The 20,899-nt window shown below is 40.6% G+C and overlaps 2 protein-coding genes across 3 annotated transcripts; one reads left to right on the top strand and one right to left on the bottom strand.

Annotated features, from left to right (window-relative positions):
• Nucleotides 1-3,404: 3,404 nt before the first annotated feature.
• Nucleotides 3,405-13,789, bottom strand: LOC122886661 (mitochondrial import inner membrane translocase subunit TIM44-like). Of its 2 annotated transcripts, none has more exons than XM_044219127.1 (13): nucleotides 13,647-13,789; nucleotides 12,076-12,180; nucleotides 11,589-11,753; nucleotides 11,327-11,407; nucleotides 10,821-10,970; nucleotides 10,105-10,238; nucleotides 9,876-9,961; nucleotides 9,520-9,612; nucleotides 8,918-9,042; nucleotides 8,227-8,277; nucleotides 7,320-7,409; nucleotides 6,959-7,069; nucleotides 3,405-6,630 (listed from the first exon to the last, which is right to left on the bottom strand). In XM_044219127.1, exons 1-13 carry the CDS (start codon nucleotides 13,674-13,676, stop codon nucleotides 6,511-6,513), a joined length of 1,341 nt encoding a protein of 446 aa, XP_044075062.1. In that variant the 5' UTR covers nucleotides 13,677-13,789; the 3' UTR covers nucleotides 3,405-6,510. The 2 variants fall into 2 exon arrangements, with proteins under 2 accessions (XP_044075062.1, XP_044075061.1); XM_044219126.1 differs by having other exon boundaries at nucleotides 13,590-13,691.
• A 905-nt stretch (nucleotides 13,790-14,694) lies between these two features.
• On the top strand, nucleotides 14,695-20,532 carry LOC122886662 (ras-related protein Rab-11B). The gene is made up of 5 exons (XM_044219128.1): nucleotides 14,695-15,440; nucleotides 17,823-18,018; nucleotides 18,719-18,912; nucleotides 19,181-19,261; nucleotides 19,846-20,532. The coding sequence occupies exons 1-5, from the start codon at nucleotides 15,401-15,403 to the stop codon at nucleotides 19,989-19,991; spliced, it is 657 nt and encodes a 218-aa protein (XP_044075063.1). The 5' UTR covers nucleotides 14,695-15,400; the 3' UTR covers nucleotides 19,992-20,532.
• The last annotated feature ends 367 nt before the right edge of the window (nucleotides 20,533-20,899 follow it).

Here is a 20,899-nt window from a genome sequence, read left to right as displayed (position 1 = left end):
TTGTCATTTTGGGTTATGTAAATAAAATTGACTTGATTTGAATATATCTTTATTCCCGTGAGGCTTCGATCATAAGAGTATGGTGAAAGAGATAGCCTATTAAAAGACAAATGTGATGAGGCCACAGCAATGACATTATAGAGGGGCCGTAAGTACAACTAGGGACATTGAGGTCCTCTGTATTTTTGTCTGGGAATTCGGGAGTTTTAGCAACCATTTTTAGGCTGATTCCAGTATTTCTAGACCCAGTATTTTTTCCACCAGAATGTTATTCCTGGAAGCGTATAGATGGCTTCCTTTGAAACACTAAATTAGACGGAATAAAACGACAACGCTTTGTTTTAAGGGTCCATCATTTTCTAGAAGGTTTCCTTGAAAGAACTGTGTAATCTGGTAATAATAATAATAGGCTTATACAGTAAACAGAGACAACGTTCTGAGACATAATAAATAAAACTTGCAGAAAATAAACCACAGGCAACTATTAAAAGCTCCCAAAAATAAGACATTTTCGAGTTTTTACACAGTATTATTGGTGCCTTTGGGTCGGGTTGGGGGGAATTTGACTCATGACGTCACTATTTTTAGTACATTAGTACATTTTCAGTACAAATTGATAAAGTTTACAAAGGAAGTCCTATAGATTGCTTGGAGAAAGACTTATTATTACACTTATTGTAGGTTGCATAAGATGACTTAGTTACATCATGACTGCATTGTTTTGCTGAACTGCAAGAAATGACATGATCAAGATGTGGAACAAAACAAGTGGAGCAACCTGATTGCGCCTGTGGCTAAGCTGCAGACACTCACTGTGAGAAGTAATTAATTGACACAATTAAAACTGTACAAACACTGGGACAGACCGCAGTCCGTACACATCTACATCTCCCCTGCCAGAGGCCGCATGGGATCTCCCTGTAGGTTTAATTAATAGTCAGTGGATTGTAACACTGTCCTGAAGGGGCTCATAATCAAATCACACCGAGCAGTGCTCCAGCAGGCCGCCCACTGGGGTCTCCAGTCTACAAGGTTATGTAATTTAACATTTCCGTTGCTTTCCTCACAGTTACAGATGGTACACCGGGGAGGTCAAGCTGTGGCTCAGGGAGCAGATCACCGCTACAGGATATCTGGACCCCATGACAGCCGGTGAGTCTAGGTAAGTAAAACCTTGACCCATGTGAAGACTGGCTTGTGGGGGACTTGAAGTTTTGCTGCCCTTACTCTGTCCTTTTAGGCAGCTCTTCTGCAGACACATCTCACCTCCTACGCCAAGATTGGCAGACACTTATCTTAACCGGGGCCCAAACCCTAAACTTGATCTTTTATAGTCTAAACCTAAAGATGGTTGGTACAACTCATTGGGGAAAGTACACAGCTTGGCAGTAAGTGATGCCTGATAGGCTCAGCTCAGGGGGGGATGACTATTCTGGGGTTCCACCTACAGTTTATGGACTTTCCAAATGATCACAAGTGTCTCTCCACAAACTGTGCCCAACAATGTGAATATTACTTTGTTCATGCTGTCAATGATGGTAATTAATCTCTTGTGATAACTGTACCAAGGTCAGTCTCTTTTGTTTGAGGAGTTCCCGAGGAATTAGTGTCAATATGAAACAAGATGAAACAAGACAGAGTGAAAGAAGTCACTGACCTACTGGCAAGTAAACAAAATTTCAATAAATTCAAATCAGTTGATATATTGTGATCAGTCATTACATAACAGTTTTTACAAAGCACAGAAAGTTATATATTAACCTTTTCTGTTCAAAATTGTCTAGTAATTATCATTAAACAGATGATATTTATATTTACAGGAATAGTTCGGCATTTTGGGAAATACACATATTTGCTTTCTTGCAGAGAGGTAGATGAGAAGATCGATTTTACTCTCATTTCTGTATGCTAAATATGTTGCTGGAGACAGCAGCCAGTTAGCTTAGCTTAGCACAGAGACTGGAATCAGGGGGAGACAGCTAGCCTAACTCTGCCCAAAGGTAAAAACAAAATCAGCCTAACAGCAACTAACAACTAAAGCTCACTAATTAACACATTATATCTGGTTTGTTTAAAAGACAAAGACCCATGTGTAAAAACAACAAGTTGTGGTTTTACGAGGGTTAATGTGTTGGACTATTTCATGGCCGGGTGCAGTGACTTCCTGGAGTCTCTGCTGTTTGTCTGGCAACCTCACGGTGACGGATAAGCATGTTTCCTAAAATGCTGAATTATGCCTTACAATACTGTACAAACACACCCGATCAATATATTTCACAAGCAAGATTTTGATAGTGGTACCAATCACATATTTGTAAGCAATTATTGCCCTATACTTAAAAGTTGAGTTTGTGCATAGCTAAAAAAAAACAAAAAACAAGAGTAGTGCAGCAACCCCTAAATGTGTGCAGTATGCTTAGAACAATAAAGGTTTTCCTGTTTATTCAGACTACTGTCGCGTTTCTTCCTCAGGACTGAGCGACTCCTTTAAATGTTGTTTATTTTGCTAGGGAAATTAAATCACAAACTGCGTTCTAAAAGCATGTTGCTTTTCATCAAACCCCATTATTTCAAACCAAAACAACCACAAAGGTAAATGAAAGTATCAAAAAAAGCACTATGAGTTTTATGACCTTTAAACACTGTATAATATCTGCTTACATAATGGTCTGCCAAAGCTGCATACACTACACTGAAAGCCTTTTTATTATGTAGACTAGAGAACAGCTTGGTGTATACAGTACATGGTAGTGTGCCACCAAGAAGGTACTGTAATAACTAGACAAGTAGATAAAGGAAAGCACTGCACTGCCTCCAAGGCCTTTTCTGATTCCAGGCTGTTGTGTTGGTGCATCCAACCCCATTCATTCAAATACAATAAGAGTGCTCATTGCTCAGGGGACAAAACATGGACTTTTTCCAGAAGGATGCGCTTACTGTATCCTGTGATTTAAATGGTTTTACTGTTAACTTGTGCTGCACATTAAAAGGAACTAAACTGTATGTGAAAATGTGTTGTAGAAATTTGATAATGATACCATTAATTGGCAAGGATTAACTTTCATTTAGCTTCAAGAGCTTATGTTTGTTCACACAGAGGCAGCAACTCTTGGTAGGTTTCAGTCGCAGTCAAGAGAAGTGAGTAGACTTTGGAGGACCAAAGGAGGTTAGTTAGTATAAGGACGTCCCTACTCGTTCATCACAGCAGACAGCTGTGGGATGAGGTCCCCTGTATATTGGCCCTGTGTGTGAATCTACAGGCACGCCTTATTTAAAGCCTGATCTATCATCCCTATACTACCAAATCCATAGGTTTATCAAACAGTGTCAATGGCCAGATCCATGGACATCTATCAAAGCATGTCAGTTTTGAAATGAGAAAACAAAGGACACACACACACACACACAACTTGCAGAGTTTAATTTTCTCTTGTGAGCACAAACACACACAATGCGTTCAAAGCTGCTGACTCTAAGAAAGCTTGGACGAAGCAAATCATAATACAGCACTCTTTATTCTGCAGACAGACATATTACTGGATAAAAACAGAAAAACTCATGAATATATTTGTCTTTGGTCAACTCAAAGATAAAATAATGAATGTAGTTGATGGATGGAGTGCAGAGAATTTCTCATAATCGTGGCAAAATGTGGCAACAAATGGGTCATTTTTCAGGCAAACCTTGTCATTTCCTAAACCATTGTTGACGCAATATATTTCTTAGACATGCTAACAAGTTAGGAAGCTGGGTCTGTAGTCACTTGTTGTAAACCAATCTACTCCAATCTGAAGAGCTGTTAGAATTTATCTTTATTCCATTCAAAAATAATCTTACGCATTAACAGATCTCAATCTGACAAAGGAAAATTCTTACATCTTTAATAGCTGGAGCATATTTGTGCCCTCACTGTAAAGTCCTGCTAGTGGCCTCTCTATCAAAGTGGTGCATAGAAGAAACATAGTGGTGATCTGTCAAGCCTTACGAGTAGTGGAGCAACAATGAAGTTTCTCCTTTCGGTGATGCTAAGAAAGGTTATATTGTGAACTCAAAAGATTTATCCCCTTAGGCATCTTGGCAATCTTTATTTTTATATATATTTGTATTTTGTGTGCAAAGATGACATGTGATGGTGGCATTAGAGCAAAGCTCATTAAGTGTCCAACATGGAAACGGTTTGTCCTCTGTTGAGTGAACTCAACAAAGATGCTAGATGAAAGGTGAGGCCTCAAAAAACAACAAAGAATCATTGTCTAGGGACGGATTTTGCCGTGGAGCAGCTGTAGGCTCTGGCTGAATTCCAGTGATTTACTGCCACAGGTTTTTCCACTAACAGTCTCTCCCTTCACAGCTTATTTTAAATGTTTATCAATGAGTCCTCTCACCTATTGATTGAGTTTGATATTTGAAAGAGCACATTTTATGGTGAGCGTTGCCTGATTTCATGGGTTTTATTTTCCACCCACAGGAGCGACAAAAATTCTTCACACCGATATCTCAAAGAAAATGTTACTTGAGCAAGGTGCGACCATCAGGGGTAGTCATGGATTCTAGTTAGTAACAGACCATCTCGCATCACATGCTTTGGCCATGAAGGACAATTGTCAAACATACAAATTCTCGTGGCATAATCTGGGCAATAAAGATATTCATCAGGAGCTCAACTTCTCTTCACAAGTTACGGACGTTTCTGTACATTAAGTGAACAGTCTAGGAAAGAGAATTGCAGTACAATCATGTGTTCAATCTTCAGTGACGTGAGCAGAGGCCTACATGGTCACAGTATATATTATGCTGTCAACACATCAGTACAGTAATGTACTTATTCAAGTTTTCATCTTCAGCACTAACCCCTTGAAAAGCTGCATACATAATAGCAAACCAAACATTTTAGTAAGACAAACAGCTGAAAAATGTGCAACATGAGATGGCAAATGATCCTCAAACAATAAAGCTGTCATGATGACATGTTTGAATGTGGTCCCACCAAAGCTTACAAAGAAGCAGTACTCAACATTTATTATATTTACAAAGAGTAAAGAGCTGTAGATACAATACATTTCTTCTTATTGAGGGTGTACAGAAAGTACAATGACTAGGAGCCCAATGCAGTGTAACTTGAGAAAACATATGCTGTGTTTTTCCAAATGTACTGCAAACACAAACACCAGGATATGTTTTCTCCAGCTGCTTGTGGTTTGTCAGGTTGTAGTGTATCAGGTGCTATGAGCTACAGTACACATGACAGCATGGACCCTGACTACACAGATCATTACATCCTATATTATATGGTTTAAACTTCATCTTACTTGTACATGTATTAAGTTTTGATAAGTTTCTGATGTGAAAGTCAGCAGGAACCAAGCAAAAACCACTGAAGCCAATGCTATAATTCCTTAAGATGCATTTCTTTTAATGGTCAATGGTAAATTGGCCTATTTTCTCTCTAAAAACAAGTGTCTCAATGGTTAATGTCACCTTCTCTTATGTGTGTTTTTATGGTGATTAAAGTTGTACTCCAGTGATTTAGTATTGCACTTCCATAAAGTTGGGCATCTCACAAGAGATACATTTTAGATAGGCTTTCTGATAAAAATTTTAACTCTCGAGCCCCAATCCGAGGTAACTCTGATGACATCATTGGGGTTATTTTAAGCTCCCTCCAGAGCCAAAGAAGACATCATACAACTGTTTTCACAGACTGAGTGGGCTCCTTGTGACAAGTAAACTGATATTCATGTGTAAAATTGGTGATGTGCCCCTTTAACTTGAAGCATGGGACCTGTTTGCCTTGATTAACAAGGAATCTCATGCTGTCCCAATCTATGTTAGTTGCTGCAACAAGGCCCCATTCCACTGCACAAATTTAAATGTTCTGTTTACATTATTTGACAAAGACAGTGGTGAGCATTAAACCATTTTTGGCTTCAAATGTCCCTCTCGAGACCAACGGATAAAGTCACAGGCGTTATGTCCATTTTGTTTTTGTTTTTTCACTGATCTTCTTGGATCTAGCCAGGTCGGCATGGATGGACTGTACCATTGGATGAAACAATGAGGGAAATGGCACAGGCTCCTCTTTTAGCCAGCTGGTGAAAAAGTTGGTTCCATCCATTTGAAAATGATTGTAAATATTCACACTCCACCTGGAAACCCAAACACTGAGCTAACCAGTGTAAGACACTACACACACATATTGGTGGATGCACAGTTTTCTATGGACATATCATTTACCGGTAGTTAATCTCTATGTTCATGTATATTTCTGCACTTTAGAGTGGACGAATATATTACATGTGGACATAAATCCTCTGGGTAGCGATCGGAAATGTGAGTATGTGCAAATACAGTCTCTGGCATAACACAGGAGCATGGGTGCACTCTGCCTTCAGATGTTAATGTGTGAGTCAGTACGTGCAGGTGTTCCAGGCACATCCTGGTATCTTCTGCCCTTCTTCACAGTTTGTGTGTCCCATATCCACCTTTCCCCCTGCGTTCCTCCTCCTCCTCCTAGAGGACCTGCTCGGTGCTGGAGGCGGAGATGTCCAGGAGTCTCCAGGCTGCGTTGGGGTTAAGCTCCTCTTGGTCACGACACAACGCCCAAACATACATCATCCTCATCACCTTCCCCTGTTGAGGGAGAAGAAGAGCAGAGGGACGGTCCAGAGGAGACAGTATGGGGAGGGACTTAAGTTCAAATTTGAGAACTAGAGCAGGGATCAACCGTAACTCATTAAACATCTTTCTGATTTGGCTTGTGATGAGGATGTATGATGCAACTTGCTAGACAGACTACATGCAATATGTTAATATTCAGATATTTATCACTGTCAGCAGTTTGCGACACGTGTTATAGAGTGCTGATCTAATTTCAACCATTTTAGTTGTTTAACTCCTTGAAATGACTCTGATTATATCAGGTTCACTATGCTGGTGCAGTAATTATGAGTTTACTGACCGGATCTCCTTCCACAATGTCTCCTTTGGGGCTGCGGATCACCATGACGACCTGAGCCTGGAAGGTGATGATCAGCACTGGGCCCTGTTCCATCATCTTACCCATCGCTAGCTGCAACACAGGGAGAGCAAACTAATTAAATGAGAAGAACACACTTAAAAAGGTTAGCGTCACTTTCTGCAGCAGGCTGATTTCTTAAACCACATGTAAACAATAATTCATGTCTGCTTTTGTGCATGTAAATGAAGTGAATGTTCCTTAAGAGGGAAAAAGCTGAAAAGTGGGAAGGAAAAAAAGAAGAAAAGATAACAGAAAATTTTGCTGTTACACATTATGTGTGTACACGTGAGAAAGCACTTACATCTATGTTATCAATGTCAAGGATTTTAGACTGGAAGAGCAGCCCCAGCGCTCTGGCCTGCTGGATGGGGTGGGCCAGCTGACTGTACGTCTGAGGACAGGTACAAGAAAACACACATTTGACATGAACATGACGCTTCACAAACTAGAGATTAGAGAGAATAGAGATATTAAGATGGACGAAACGACAGCTCTCCAAAAGTGAAGCCAAAACATCTCAATCGGCTCCTGGTGGCTGGCTGCAGCAGTATATGTCATAAACCCCGCCCCCTCCATGTCAGCGGATGGGACATGAGCCAAACTAAAAAACTCAAAGTACAGGTCAAATACATTTTTCCCAAAGATGGTTTCTGTCATTTTAGGTAGCTCTTATCTCGCTGATGTGTGTTAAAGTGTTTGTTTTTCTGATAAGTTTGGTTTTAATTAGTTTGATGCTATATAAAAGGGGGTTACACGTCATGATTGACAGCTGAGGCCGGCTCATGATTGAGTCGGCCAGGTGTATGGGGGCAGGACCTCGAGACCGCAGCTCCAACTCCGATCACTACTGCACCGACTCGGGCTCCAAATGACGTCACCAGCGCAAGATGGCAGCTCCCGTAGCCGTGATATTTTGGCTTCATTTTTGTACAGTGGGAGGAAGTGGAGACACTTCCTCCATCTTTATATACAGTCTATGGTTCACACATACTATAACATAGTAATTCTTTGTTTGTCAAGGGTTCTCTTTCTGAAAAAGGTGACTATGCATGTTTGTAAACACATCAAAACATTGACAAATAGACACGGAAAGTGCTACACCATGTTCCATCAAGTTACAAAATGTTTGCGTATATAGGGAGATGGTGGTGAAATGCAAATTAGAGTTGATATGGTATGAAACTTATAGGCAGCAGCATTGAACTTACAGCTTCATAGCACCAGTCTTTTAATACATCCAGCTCTCCACGGATCATAGCCTGCAGAAAGGACAGTGACACTGTGTTACTGATGATTGCTTACAACAGAAGGGTATTTCCCAAGTCACCTATAAGTCACCATAATAATAATAGTAATATAATAACTTATGCTTCAGTCAAACCTTGTCAGAGGCAGTTTTAAAAATATAAACAGACACCATTTTACCATACAGTCGCATGGTAAGGTCTTGTCTTGTAGCCTAAATCACAACAGGTCTTCATTTCATTTAACCACATTCAGTGCCATCCTTTTTTCATTATTTAAGCTTGAAATTTTTATAAAACATCATCATCATCAGCTGTCTTCTGTAACCATGAAGGACACAACACATTGCTTTGAGTGTGTCCTGTCATCAATAATTTGAATTATGTCTTTAGCTGCTCAGCTGGCTTAGAACTTGCTTTAAAATCTAACAGCTCAAGCCTGACTTTATTAAATTCTAACAGGAGAAGTCGCAAATATATTTCCTGAATTTGATCTAAGCTGGAGTATAAATTCACATTTAATGAAGCAAGACCTTCATCAATAAGTCCTTTCTTAGCCTCCTTAGTGGATACCCCCAGGTATTGAGCAAAGAGAAGAGTGTGAATGAAGCAGCCAGATTAAAGGACAAACAGAGAGAGAGAAGAGTCTGTTTACCTCCAGTATATTAGGGATGATATCTTTCTCACACTGTTTGAGAAAAGAGTCTTTGTCAAAGGTGGGGTCTGCCTTCACAATCTCTGTCAGTACTTCGGACATTTCTGTCTTAGAGAAAAGACCACCTGGAAAACAAACACCAACTCCATCAACAGCAGCAACAACAACAAAGAGATCATCCACTCACTGGAAGCGGTAATGGTGCAAGTGGATCACAACAGGACTTAAGACACTGTAAAGGCCATGACACCATTCTCTACACTGGACAAAGCAATTTTCTTTAACTGCATGTTATATTTGGGAAATGAATAGTTTATTTATTTTATTATTTATGGTTGCAATGGGCAAAAGTATCCATGTCTACTTCTTCTGTTAAAACTACTTGTTGAAATTGGCCAAAGTTTAATAATGACACAAGATTTCAGGTTATAATTCTGTCATATTGTACATAGATTAGCACGTTCTTACTTCCACAGTGAATTTGAAATGTGTTGCTCTATAAATGCAGACTTTTTTCTTTCATGGTCTTAAACTATTATTTCAGAATGAGGTGACAATGAGAACTATCTGCAACACCAATATCAGCTATGATGGAGCATTACCGAGGAAGTCAGTAACTCGGTCAGTCACAGCTCTGGACGCTCTGATGAGGGCATTGTCACTTTCATCATATTTCATCTTCATCTCAAAGAACCCTGTAGAAAACAAAAGGGAAAAAAAACTGTGGTGATGATAGATTGTTTGACAAAAAAATATGAGTGAGAGAGGGGACATGGGCCTCTGTCAAGAAAAACACTTGACATCTAAACTCTATTGGTTTATTATGCAATCTACTGTTTAGAATCTGGTGCCACCTGCTGCCTTTAAAGAAAATTACACACGTGCATACTGTGGGTGATCTATTATATAACACTAATCCCACAGTATCTAAAATAATAAATCCAGAGGATTTTCTTACTGTTAAAAACTGCGTTATTGTCCTTGAAGTCCTTCCACTGCTGGAACCACTTTGAATCCTTGTGGAGAACAACACCCATGTCCTCTCTGCATCACAAAACACAAGAAAATCACTTCCATCATTACAGATGTTTACAACAAGTGCGGTTATGGATTAATAGGGAACATACACTGTCCAAGTTAAGATCCTTACAGAAGAAGAACAGGTTGGAGTTCCAACAGTTACTCACTCATTGGCCTCGAACACTCTGGAGTCGCTGTCGGCTCCTCTGGAGGAGAAATCGCTTCTCTTCCTCAGCTGAGAGGGAGCTCTGTAAGGGCCGGCATCACCAACATCTATCTCCTTCTTCATGGTCTCCACACCCTACAGAGATGACACACAGTTTTATTATAACTGGGGTATAACAGTACATATATTCATACTGAACCGTACAGTACAGGACGTTGGGTTCATGAACTGTATAACTGTTTCACCCGAATGGTTTGGTAGTGTGACAATTGTTTAATGTTTGACCATGCTATTCAGGCTAATGTGGCTGGCAAGCCAGAACTAGAAGACCCTCTGACATCCACTGCTTGAGAGCACTGCAGTTTCTCAGTTAATTATATTTCTCTGGAAACAGCTACATTACACTTAAGCATACGCTCAAAAAGCTCACATGAACATACTGACCTATGCAAATGTTTGAGTGACTTCATTTGTACAGCAAGAATTTTGGCCCATGAACCACCGCTTAGTGTTAATATTTTTGTTTTCCCCACTGTATCAAAAAATACTAAATTGTGACTCAAAATCACAGCAAGTATCAAACCATGGACTTTGGTAGGTAGCTGGGTGACAACAACAATGTAAAGACGAAGATGTTACAAGATGCTCCTTCAGAGATGCTATCATTGTGAGGGTGAAACCTTAGAAACTTCTGGATATTATGTTTTCTCTTCTGACCTGTGAGATGGCCTTGAATGCGCCGGTTCTGCCCAGTTTTTCTCCTCCTTTGGAGACAGACTCAGCAGAGTGCATGGCTGTCCTGGCTGCCTCCTCCACACCTTCCTTGATCTTCTTCCCGATGTCAGTACGACTTACCTCCTCAAGACCCTATGGCCAGAATGCCAATACATGCACACACACAAACACACAAAGACAGATGCAATTAGTCAGTCAAAATGGTTAAATATACTGTATGTCACTTTTCCAGAAACCAAGAAGATTTATCTTTATTTTCCCATTTGAGGCTGTGTATTTTTTTTTTTTTATACATTTTGCACTGGAATATCAAACATTTGACAGTGTAACTGAGACATAGGGGAAATCCTTAGCAAATAATTAGACAAAAGGGCAAAATTTACAAACTGGAACTATCCACCACAGATATGATAACTCCAGTACGACAGGGCTATATGTATCGATTTTGAGAAAACAGTATGTTCAGACATGAAGTGCTGATACCTTACCTCCTTGACGGTCTCTGACAGGGAGCCAAAGGTCTTCTTAAACACCTCTGAAGTCTTCACTGTCTCAGCCTCTATAGATTTCTAATGAAGGAAATAAAAAATAAAAAAAGAATGTAAAGCAAATCCTGGTTGATGATGCAGATCAATTACATTTTACCAAAAAAAAAAAAAAAAAATCAATCAATCAATCAATCCATCATGACTCAAAGAGACACTGTCTAATATAAAATCACAGAGGCTACAAAACAAATAATGTTCTTACATATTTCTTTCGGGCCTGTTGGAGAGCATCAGACTCCTCAAGCCTCTTGGCCTCTTCTCTGAACTTCTTTATGTTGTCTTTCATCTCCTGATTCTTACTGAACTCCTGACGCAGGCCATCCACAAACTCTCCCAGGAAACCTTTACGTCCTGAAGAATATCGCACCTAATGAGACAAACAGAAAGTAGGACTTTAGTTGGACAGACAGATGCATAGATAAAAGTGAACAGATCATTCACATATTTCCACTGGAAAGTCCTTCTTTATCTGTCTGTGAAACTGAAAGAAGGAATAAATCAGAGTCCATTTACTATCAAGCATGAAAGAAGAAAATTATAAAAATGGGTCAAAGCAGTCAGATAAGTAAAACCAATTTTCAACTTCCTAACTTAAACGAATTCTTAAACAAACAACTGATCATTTTCTTTGATGTAATCGACAATGAGTATGTGTCATTTTAAGGTGAAGGGGAGCTGTCAGTGTGTACCTGCACAGCTGCAGCTGGGCTCCCATGTAACCCGTAGGCGTCTCCTCTCCACATTGAGGAGACCAGAGGCCGGGAGCAGAGGGCCAGGGCACGTCTGCCAACCAGCTGCAATGAAGAGAAAGTCACTGTCAGAAATAAACATCAACTCTGCCAACACTGCAGTGGATGGAGTATGAGTGACAGGTGGTTAATGGGATACTAATGAGTCGTGCCCCCACAATAATGAGCAAGGATATAAAACAGGAAAATGACAGGAGTCATGTTGTTTTGATGGTACTTTTAAGAAGCCCATTTCCTACTTGTTTTGGTCATTTGCAGGGCGGTCATTTGCTTCTAGGTGTCTTGCTAAAACCGGGTTATGTTTAACAGGTTAGTAATGTTAAGACACCTTCGCCAGGTTTCATACACAGATTGTTGACATATTAAAAGAAAAAACAACATAAAGTGGTCCACCACGGGCCTCGAGAACAGCTTCAGTGCTCCTTGGCGTAGACTCTACTGGAGGGATGAAACCATTCTTCCAAAATATATTCCCTCATTTGGTGTTCTGATGACGGTGGTGGAGAGCACTGTCTAACACGCTGGTTGGTCCAAAATCACCTATAAGTGTTCAACTGGGTTGAGATCAAACCATTCAGCGACCCCTCGACAAGCGGACCAAAACCATGCCAGAAACATGACACCCACAGTATAACGGAGCCATCACTGTAGGGGACGAGCATTGAGATCCGTAACATTCACTGAATGGTCTCTGTTACTGAAGCTCCGCTCATCTGTGCCCTTTGAAAGTCATTTAGATGTTTTCCTCTTGAAATCTTGATCCAAAACCCAGCTGACATGATGCTTAGTTATTTAATGCAACACACCTGTCTGGGAGCATCTGTATTTGTTATGCTTCTCAATTCATATATTCAGGTTTTCCTTTAATTTGTCACCTGTCTATCTCCATGGGTAGTAGATTTAATTGTGAGTGGTAACATTTCTGTGACTGTAATTGTAAATGCTATTTCTATGAGTGTTACCTAAAATGGTGCCCCCATAGTATCACAAAGGGTAACAAATTTTGATAGCAGTGACAACAAAATAGCATCTGTCTGTAAAGCACCAAATCTAACATGACGATATCTGGTCATCCCGTTAGTCTTTTTCAAGAAGTTGACCCTCTAGTGTCACAGAATCTTTAGGGTCACAGACAACTAGTCACTGAAACGATGCGTCAGTACCCGTCTACATGTAGCGGTCGAAAAGGCTCACTTTTTAACCAAATTGTACCAGTTTTAAGCCCACAGACACAGACATCTTTCCACCTACACGCCTAAAACAAAATGTTAATTTCAGACGTTGATAGGTGAACAAGAACATTGATAACCCTGCCGTGTGTCTGATGCAACAAGGCCTTTTTCTAATGGACATCTCGCGCTCTAGCTGCATAAAAAAACACCCTATAAAATCCCCTCCACATCACTGAACACGCAAAGACTCATTACAAAGCCGTGTGTGCCTATTCCCTTCACCAAAGGATCTGCTGGAGACGTGAGAGTTGCAATGGAGAACATGAATGATTGTCTAACCTCGTAGCACCGACATACGGAGGCTGCCATCTTGATCTTGAAATGCGCGGAGCAGCACGTGCATCCTTGGTGCAGCAGCTGACCTTCCGCTCGACCAATAGGAGCAGAGCTATTGGACGGGGGCGGGGCCAGCTGTCAGCACGAGTTTAAAGGGGAAATCCACCCTAAAAAGAATATTTACATTATGCCTTCATAACGATACAGTGCCATTATTCACAAACTCAACTGTCTCCTAAACAGGAAATCAGAGCAGTTAAGACCTGAATTTATTCTATCACTAGTTGACAGTTTTTAAAGCTTTAAAGCTGACAACTGTCACTGACTCAATGGGCTTTAATAATTTTAATTTAGAACATTACATCCAAATGGGTTTAATTTCAGTGTACAGTTATGAATCAGATATGTCCCAGTACATCACAATAAATCCCCATTGGTGCATATGTTGTCCGTACAAGCCCTTATTGTCCTCTTGTTACAAAAGCACAGAGTAGACTTGCTCCAGGATTTGATTTCAAACACTGTCACTATAGTGATTACAATATCTTGAAAAATTACACGTTATTGTCTATTTTAGTTTGTATTTTCTCTTCTCTTAAGTCTTCATTTTAATAAGATACTGTGCAAATAGAAAGACAAGTCTGCTCTGCCTGTGAGGAAATATAGCCTACATAACTTAATATATGGAGCATTTGTTAATGTATATATGCAAATAGTCTGACGCTCATCCAAAATTCAACTACCTATGTAGTCACTAGATAGGCCTACTACACAAAAATAAAAAAATTGTTTACTGTTTCTTTTTTTAAATATCATTTACTGTCATCTTCATAATACAATATTTATGACAATGCAAGCACTTAGGCAGGCTCAATGATGCAATTTTATAAAAACAAATACATTACTACAGTGAAGCACAAAAAATAACAAACATGAAGACAAAATAAAACTAAAAACTTAAAGACATAAAACATAAAAATAACAAACAATGACATAAAAAAACAAAGACTGACTGTGCCAAAAGTACAAAACCCATATACTTGCTAGTTTTATCTATTATACGAACAAGTTCAGGCATCCATGTTTGTTTTTATAATGAGACCATTTACTCCATTTTCTTTCATTTAATTGTATGTTCCCTCATAACTTAAATGCAGCTTGCTCCATGATTTGAATTTTCCCTATAAATTATTAAAGTCAGTCTCTCTATAGTGCAAAATATATCCACCATAACATTTTCCATTTGTCTATTATTTACCTCTAAAACATGGTTTCTTAAAACAATTCAGTAGATTGCGATTCACTGTTGGCCTTGAGTGTAACACACTGCTGAAATAACATTTGTATTACTTTACACACACCATTCAATGTCAACCATTAAATGCTTTAATAACATTGTACAAGTGAAAGTAAACTGAACTTCAGTGATGTGAACATCCTTTCATGGCCTGACCCTGTTAGTCTTTTCATTCAGAAGTACATCTGCCTTGACTGTGAGCTCCGGCTGAGCGCTCTCTGCTGGCATGCCAGTAAAGGGCGCCCCCCGAGGAAGGTATTTGAAGTGCAGGGACTCCTCCCCTCCCTCTGCAGAGTTGGGAGCTCTCCCCTTCTGCGGCCAGCTCGCCTTGACAGCCAAAACTGGCGCAGAGTCTCAGCCCAAACCTTTACCATATTTTTCTGGCATTTAACGAGAATTCATAGCCATACTCTTCACACATCCTCTTCCGGAAACAAGCGTTGGAGCGGCCTCGTCTAGAATGGGGAACCGAGACGATGAATACGATTTCTTGTTCAAAGGTAAAAAAAAAAAAAAAAAAAAAAAAAAAAAAAGATGACTGCATTCCCCTTTACACAGGCTTTCAGCGACGAAGCTGTGTTGTACAAACGCCTGTAAATCTCGTATTGTGTCATTTTCGCTGACCAGATATCTGCATCTTCTAAGGAAACAGACTAATGTTTTTCTGCCGGTTGGTGTTGTTATAACATAATGCTGTCCTTGTAACATTACAACGCCTGCAGCTATATTTATAGGTAGCCTAAAGGATGCAACACCCTATCCGTTGCTCAGCCTTTGTATTAAACTTTCATCAACTCAGAGAGCAGGATTGGTGGCTTGAGTGAGTCGTTTCCTCAATTATTGGATGACATTTGATGTTTTCTACTCATTCCACATCAGGAGGTTGAAAGGCCTGTTAGCCTCCAACGTTACCTCTCCTGGTCAATAAGCTTCATCCTCAGATGTGGATTGTTACTCAGTCAGCTCGCACTGAAAATGCTGCAATTCGTAACTTTGTGTATTAGCGTTATTATGACAATCAATAGGCCTGATTAGTTGTCACCGAGACTGAAGCGGAGCCAGACTCAGGTCCGTGTTTATCTTTAGTGCTCAGTTGGATCCAGAATGCCTTCCTTTGATCGTGCTATCAGCTCCTGTGGGCACATTAACATCCTGGGCCTGTAGAAGCCAAAGGGCCATTTAGATGTAACAAAGTATCCTCTGTGGGATGAATAGGGCATCTGCCGGAGGCGAGGGCTCTCGCTCTCCCCCCTCTCTCCCTCCCTCTCTGTCTTTCTCTCTCTCTCCGCCCGAGCCATCGTCTGTGTACCCGGCAGAAACAGGAAGGGCAAGGCGGCCTGAAACTGTCGATTCAGGTTTTGATGAAGCCTGTTATCAGCTTCCTGCAGCCCGGACCAGCGCGATGTCGACAGGGACAAAGTTCGGCTCTGTTTCCTTTTGTCGAGGGAGAGAGAAAACAAAAAAGGTTCCACCTCTGCTACTGTGAACAGCAGGCACCTCAGCCCCGGTCCTGACAGCACCTCAGCCCCGATCCTGACAGCACCTCAGCCCCGGTCCTGAGAGCAGCTCAGCCCCGATCCTGACAGCACCTCAGCCCCGGTCCTGAGAGCAGCTCAGCCCCCGTCCGTGAACCTAGTCAATCACTTTCCTCTGATGTCTTGTTTAACAAATAGACCCATAGCTGTTACTCCACAGTGACTTAGTAGTTAACTTATGGTTCTTTCGGATGTTTTCACTATGAAAGTCCCATATTTATAATCACAGTGTTGGTCTCACATCCCTATAGTTCGTCTTGTAGATGGTTCTTGAATCCCTGTGGGAAGAAAGTGTTAAATGAGGGTTGGTAAACAAAACTGACATCAGTTTAACGCCGCCCTACCTCTCTCAGGAAGATTTCAGCAGTTCATTTACTGAATATGGGCTAAACTCTTGATTTGAAAGGTCAAGCAAATGCAGTTTATTAAAGATACAGGGTGAAAAATAAAACCCTCATTTACTCAGTTGAGCATATTCTGCTCAGTGAAAAAATGGCTCTCAAAATCCTCCCCCGTGCTCCATTATTTAGCCTTTTTTGTGGTTCTACAGAGAGCCATCACCGATTAAAGCGCCTCTTTATTTAGTGGAAAATCCTTCAGGCACTTCAAAGCTTTAATTCTTGTTTGGGTTATTTGATGGGTGGGTGATGGCATAAATTAAATAATCGTACCTCTTCAATGTCTTTGTTAGATGGCTACTAACTGATATGAGTGGTTCTCTACAGTGACACCAAAAACAGGCTGGATATGCAGAACAGTTCAACTGAAAGAATGGTTGTTGATTTGGTTAATTATCAGTGAGGGCGCTCAGGCAGAGCCTAAGAGGAAAGATGGACACTATCAGATTACAGTTCATTTGCTGTGGTTATTCTTTTGTCACCATGTCACATGTTATTTTTGACATATTGTAAAGCTGTGCTTTTGTCTTTTTGATAAATGTTGCTGTGAAACTGCTAAAAAAAACCTCCTTTGTTTGTAAAATAATACCTTTAATTAGGTTAAGAGCTGAAATTAATTTAAAATGAAAAAAGCAGATTCTCAAGCACTGCTGACTTGTAACACTAAGGTTATGTATTGACTCAAGCCTTGTGCATATATATATATATTACACTCCTACTTTACAGTAGAAATATGTTTTTTCATATCCCATAAATCACACACAAACATGGAGGCCCTGGGTTCTGTTGAAACCAGCTTTTAGAGGCACTGCTTTATGCAATATCAACATTTCTCTGCTCTATTAATACATATAGCCCATCCCCTACCTCTCCCATCACACATACAGTATACAAACACATCGTCTCATCTTCTCCTTCCCTCCCTCTCTCCTTCTCCTTCCCTCCACAGTTGTGTTAATTGGGGACTCGGGCGTAGGGAAGAGCAACCTGCTCTCTCGATTCACAAGAAATGAGTTCAACCTAGAGAGTAAGAGCACTATTGGGGTGGAGTTCGCCACACGCAGCATTCAGGTGGACGGCAAGACGATAAAGGCTCAGATCTGGGACACAGCAGGACAGGAGCGCTACAGAGCCATCACCTCGGCGTGAGTCCATTTCTGTCCTGCCTGTCACCTGAAACGACTCAGTGTGGGGAAATGCTTCAGCAGTGCAGTCACAATTGACACTTTATCCTTCAGATTAGATCACTTAAAATGAGGCAGAGTTCTGGATATGTTCTACAACATTTAGTTAAAGAGGTAGAAGGGACTTTAGATCAATGATTAGCATGCATACTGCCCAACAAGACTTGAACAAGTGGGTTTAATCTTCTTGAGTTAGATGCAGAACCCCAGGTACCCCTCTCAATGCCCTGGATACATAAGTGCATCTGATAAATGTCAAACATGTTCAATGTAAAGTCAGAGTATCTGCAGGTTTCAGAAAGTAAACTTTCACTTTGACCTTTATATCTCACATAGAACTGAATTTCAGACCAATTTAAAAAACAAAATAAAGTAGAATATGAGTCCACTTCAAGTAGCATCTCATTAGGAACCTGGTAACATGACATCCAGCAATGTTTAGTTAAGTAGGCAGAATGCAGATTGTACTACTGTATATTAGTCATTGTAGAAGCAACACAAAGATAATGTCATAAGAAATACCTCTAATTGGACTTCTTAGAAGGATTTTTAAGACTTACCCAGAAAAAAAGAGACTTTTATGGACCTGCAGACACCCTGATGCCTCCTGTCATCACTAGTGAAATGTGTTGCCACCTTTGTGTCCTTGTGCCTGTAACAGATACTACAGAGGAGCGGTGGGGGCGCTCTTAGTGTATGACATAGCCAAACACCTGACCTACGAGAATGTTGAGCGCTGGCTGAAGGAGCTGAGGGACCACGCCGACAACAACATCGTCATCATGCTGGTTGGCAACAAAAGCGACCTGCGCCACCTCAGGGCCGTGCCCACAGATGAGGCCCGGGCCTTCGCAGGTGCTGGAACTCACAAAAAGACACTGGAAAGGCTAAATATAGGAGTTTGTTTATTCTTGAAATGTATAGACATTTGTGCATTATGTGTGTAGCTTAACTGTATTGTTTGTTTTTCTGAATGTGGCAAGAAAAGAATATGTAAAAAAAAACAACCCATAACAATACCTGGTTCTCTTGCCATTTCTGACATTAACTTATTTCGCTGGGTGTTTATAATAAATAGTAAGCTTCTGTTGCCGTTAAATTTCTGTTTTCTTTTACCCCTCAGAGAAGAACAATCTGTCATTCATAGAAACTTCAGCCTTGGACTCAACAAACGTTGAAGAAGCCTTCAAGAATATCCTCACAGGTATGCTGGTGAACAGAGGTGGGACGCCAGAGGTACACTGTCGATATTGCACTTGAATAATAAGAAATGAAAGTACCTTTAAAATGTCATCTTAACTTCTTATACAGTACACCATTCATTCCCAACCCTTGGTCTAATAACAAACCCTTACTATGGAATTCTTAGCTGAAACTGATTTTACCTTACGTGTTCAGGCACTAAACCTTTGTGTGATGTAAGAACTGAGATCATAAACTTGCTTGTGTAACTTCCTCTTACTGTGGGAAGTTCGTTTTGTTTGTCTTTTGATCTGTCTTGCGTAAAACAGTAACTGAAGTATCAACTTGTAAAATATCTCAGCCCTGTTTTCATCTCTGGGGTTCAGTATCATTGTGGGTGTTTCTCTAACATCTTTGTACTGGTGTGCCAAGTGAGGGCGATGCACGGCTGTGACTCCCACATCAACCAGGCTGTTTGTGTTATAGGTACCTAATGTGGTTAGAAAGGTAATCCTGTAAGGTAATTTTTGCCAGTCCAACCAAAAAGAACAAAGTGTTTAGGGGGGAAATGGCTGATCTGTTTCTATTCCATCTTTTCAAAAACAGAAATCTACCGCATCGTCTCGCAGAAACAGATTGCTGAGCGGTCTGCCCATGACGAGTCCCCAGGAAACAATGTGGTGGACATCAGTGTGCCACCCACCACGGACGGCCAGAGGGGGAGCAAACTGCAGTGCTGTCAGAACCTGTAACCCATGGCAACCGTCCCTCCTCACCTGGGTCGATTATTAATTGAAATCCACAGGGTTGGTGTGCTTCCATCCGCCTGGGGTGCAATATTGGCTGAATCTGCACTTTTTTGATCAGTGCCACAAACGATCAATCCCAGTAAGAGGTGTTTGAATTGATTTCAAATTATAATCTGACCCAGGTACAATCTGCTATATCCTGCAAAAAACAGGACTGATGGTACCACGTAAGTAGCTACCAGTTACCCATGATAGTGTAGCACAATAGCTTTGCCTGAGACCTTGTAAGCCTAGACATCTCCCTGGTTATTGCCACATGTTGGAGGACTGGGTTTGAATCCTGCCTGTTTCAGTCGTACCAGCAGTCCTGTTTTTGGGCTTTCCTCCCTCTCGTTCAGTCATCATCTCAAAAGTGGTTGTGACGCTGCTGATGCTTATTTCATTTTTGTGTAAAATATATTCTTTTTTGTTTTGTTTTGATTTTGATAGCTTGTCTGCTCACATACATTATATTAATGCCATGAAATTAAATTTTACAATATTATATTGCTGTGTGCTCTTTTCTTTTTTTAGCAACACATACACACAGTGACATACTGTACCTGCACAGTGACCTTACCCCTGGCCCACCTTGTGACGCCAACTGATGTTTTTATTGTTGTGACTATTGTTAGATTGTTGATGCATCAATGCATAGGCGGCATTTTACTGTTGTTTCAGGTCAAGGGGGAGCTAGTTTTATCTACTTTATATACAGATCATTTTATCTCTTTAGGTCCAGTGGTTCCCAGCCTTGGGGTGAGGCCCCTCCAAAGGGTCACAAGATAAGTCAGGGACCTGTGAGATGATTACTGCAGTAGGAAAGAAGAAAAAACAAAGTTGTGCTACACAAATTTCAGAAGCTACATCTG

Source organism: Siniperca chuatsi, linkage group LG13 (assembly GCF_020085105.1).
Source record: "Siniperca chuatsi isolate FFG_IHB_CAS linkage group LG13, ASM2008510v1, whole genome shotgun sequence".
Taxonomy (NCBI): domain Eukaryota; kingdom Metazoa; phylum Chordata; class Actinopteri; order Centrarchiformes; family Sinipercidae; genus Siniperca; species Siniperca chuatsi.
This window is presented reverse-complemented; position numbering and strand designations above follow the sequence as displayed.

Excerpts from the sequence above, each read along its gene's own strand:
- LOC122886662 (XM_044219128.1), top strand. The coding sequence starts at position 15,401 with ATGGGGAACCGAGACGATGAATACGATTTCTTGTTCAAAG. Across the intron at positions 18,913-19,180 it reads TGAGGCCCGGGCCTTCGCAG|AGAAGAACAATCTGTCATTC; the intron begins GTGCTGGAACTC and ends TTTACCCCTCAG. Across the intron at positions 19,262-19,845 it reads CTTCAAGAATATCCTCACAG|AAATCTACCGCATCGTCTCG; the intron begins GTATGCTGGTGA and ends TTTCAAAAACAG.
- LOC122886661 (XM_044219126.1), bottom strand. The coding sequence starts at position 13,676 with ATGGCAGCCTCCGTATGTCGGTGCTACGAGGTTAGACAATCATTCATG. Across the intron at positions 12,181-13,589 it reads CGTCTCCAGCAGATCCTTTG|CTGGTTGGCAGACGTGCCCT; the intron begins GTGAAGGGAATA and ends TCTTCATTGCAG. Across the intron at positions 9,613-9,875 it reads CAATAACGCAGTTTTTAACA|GGTTCTTTGAGATGAAGATG; the intron begins GTAAGAAAATCC and ends TGTTTTCTACAG.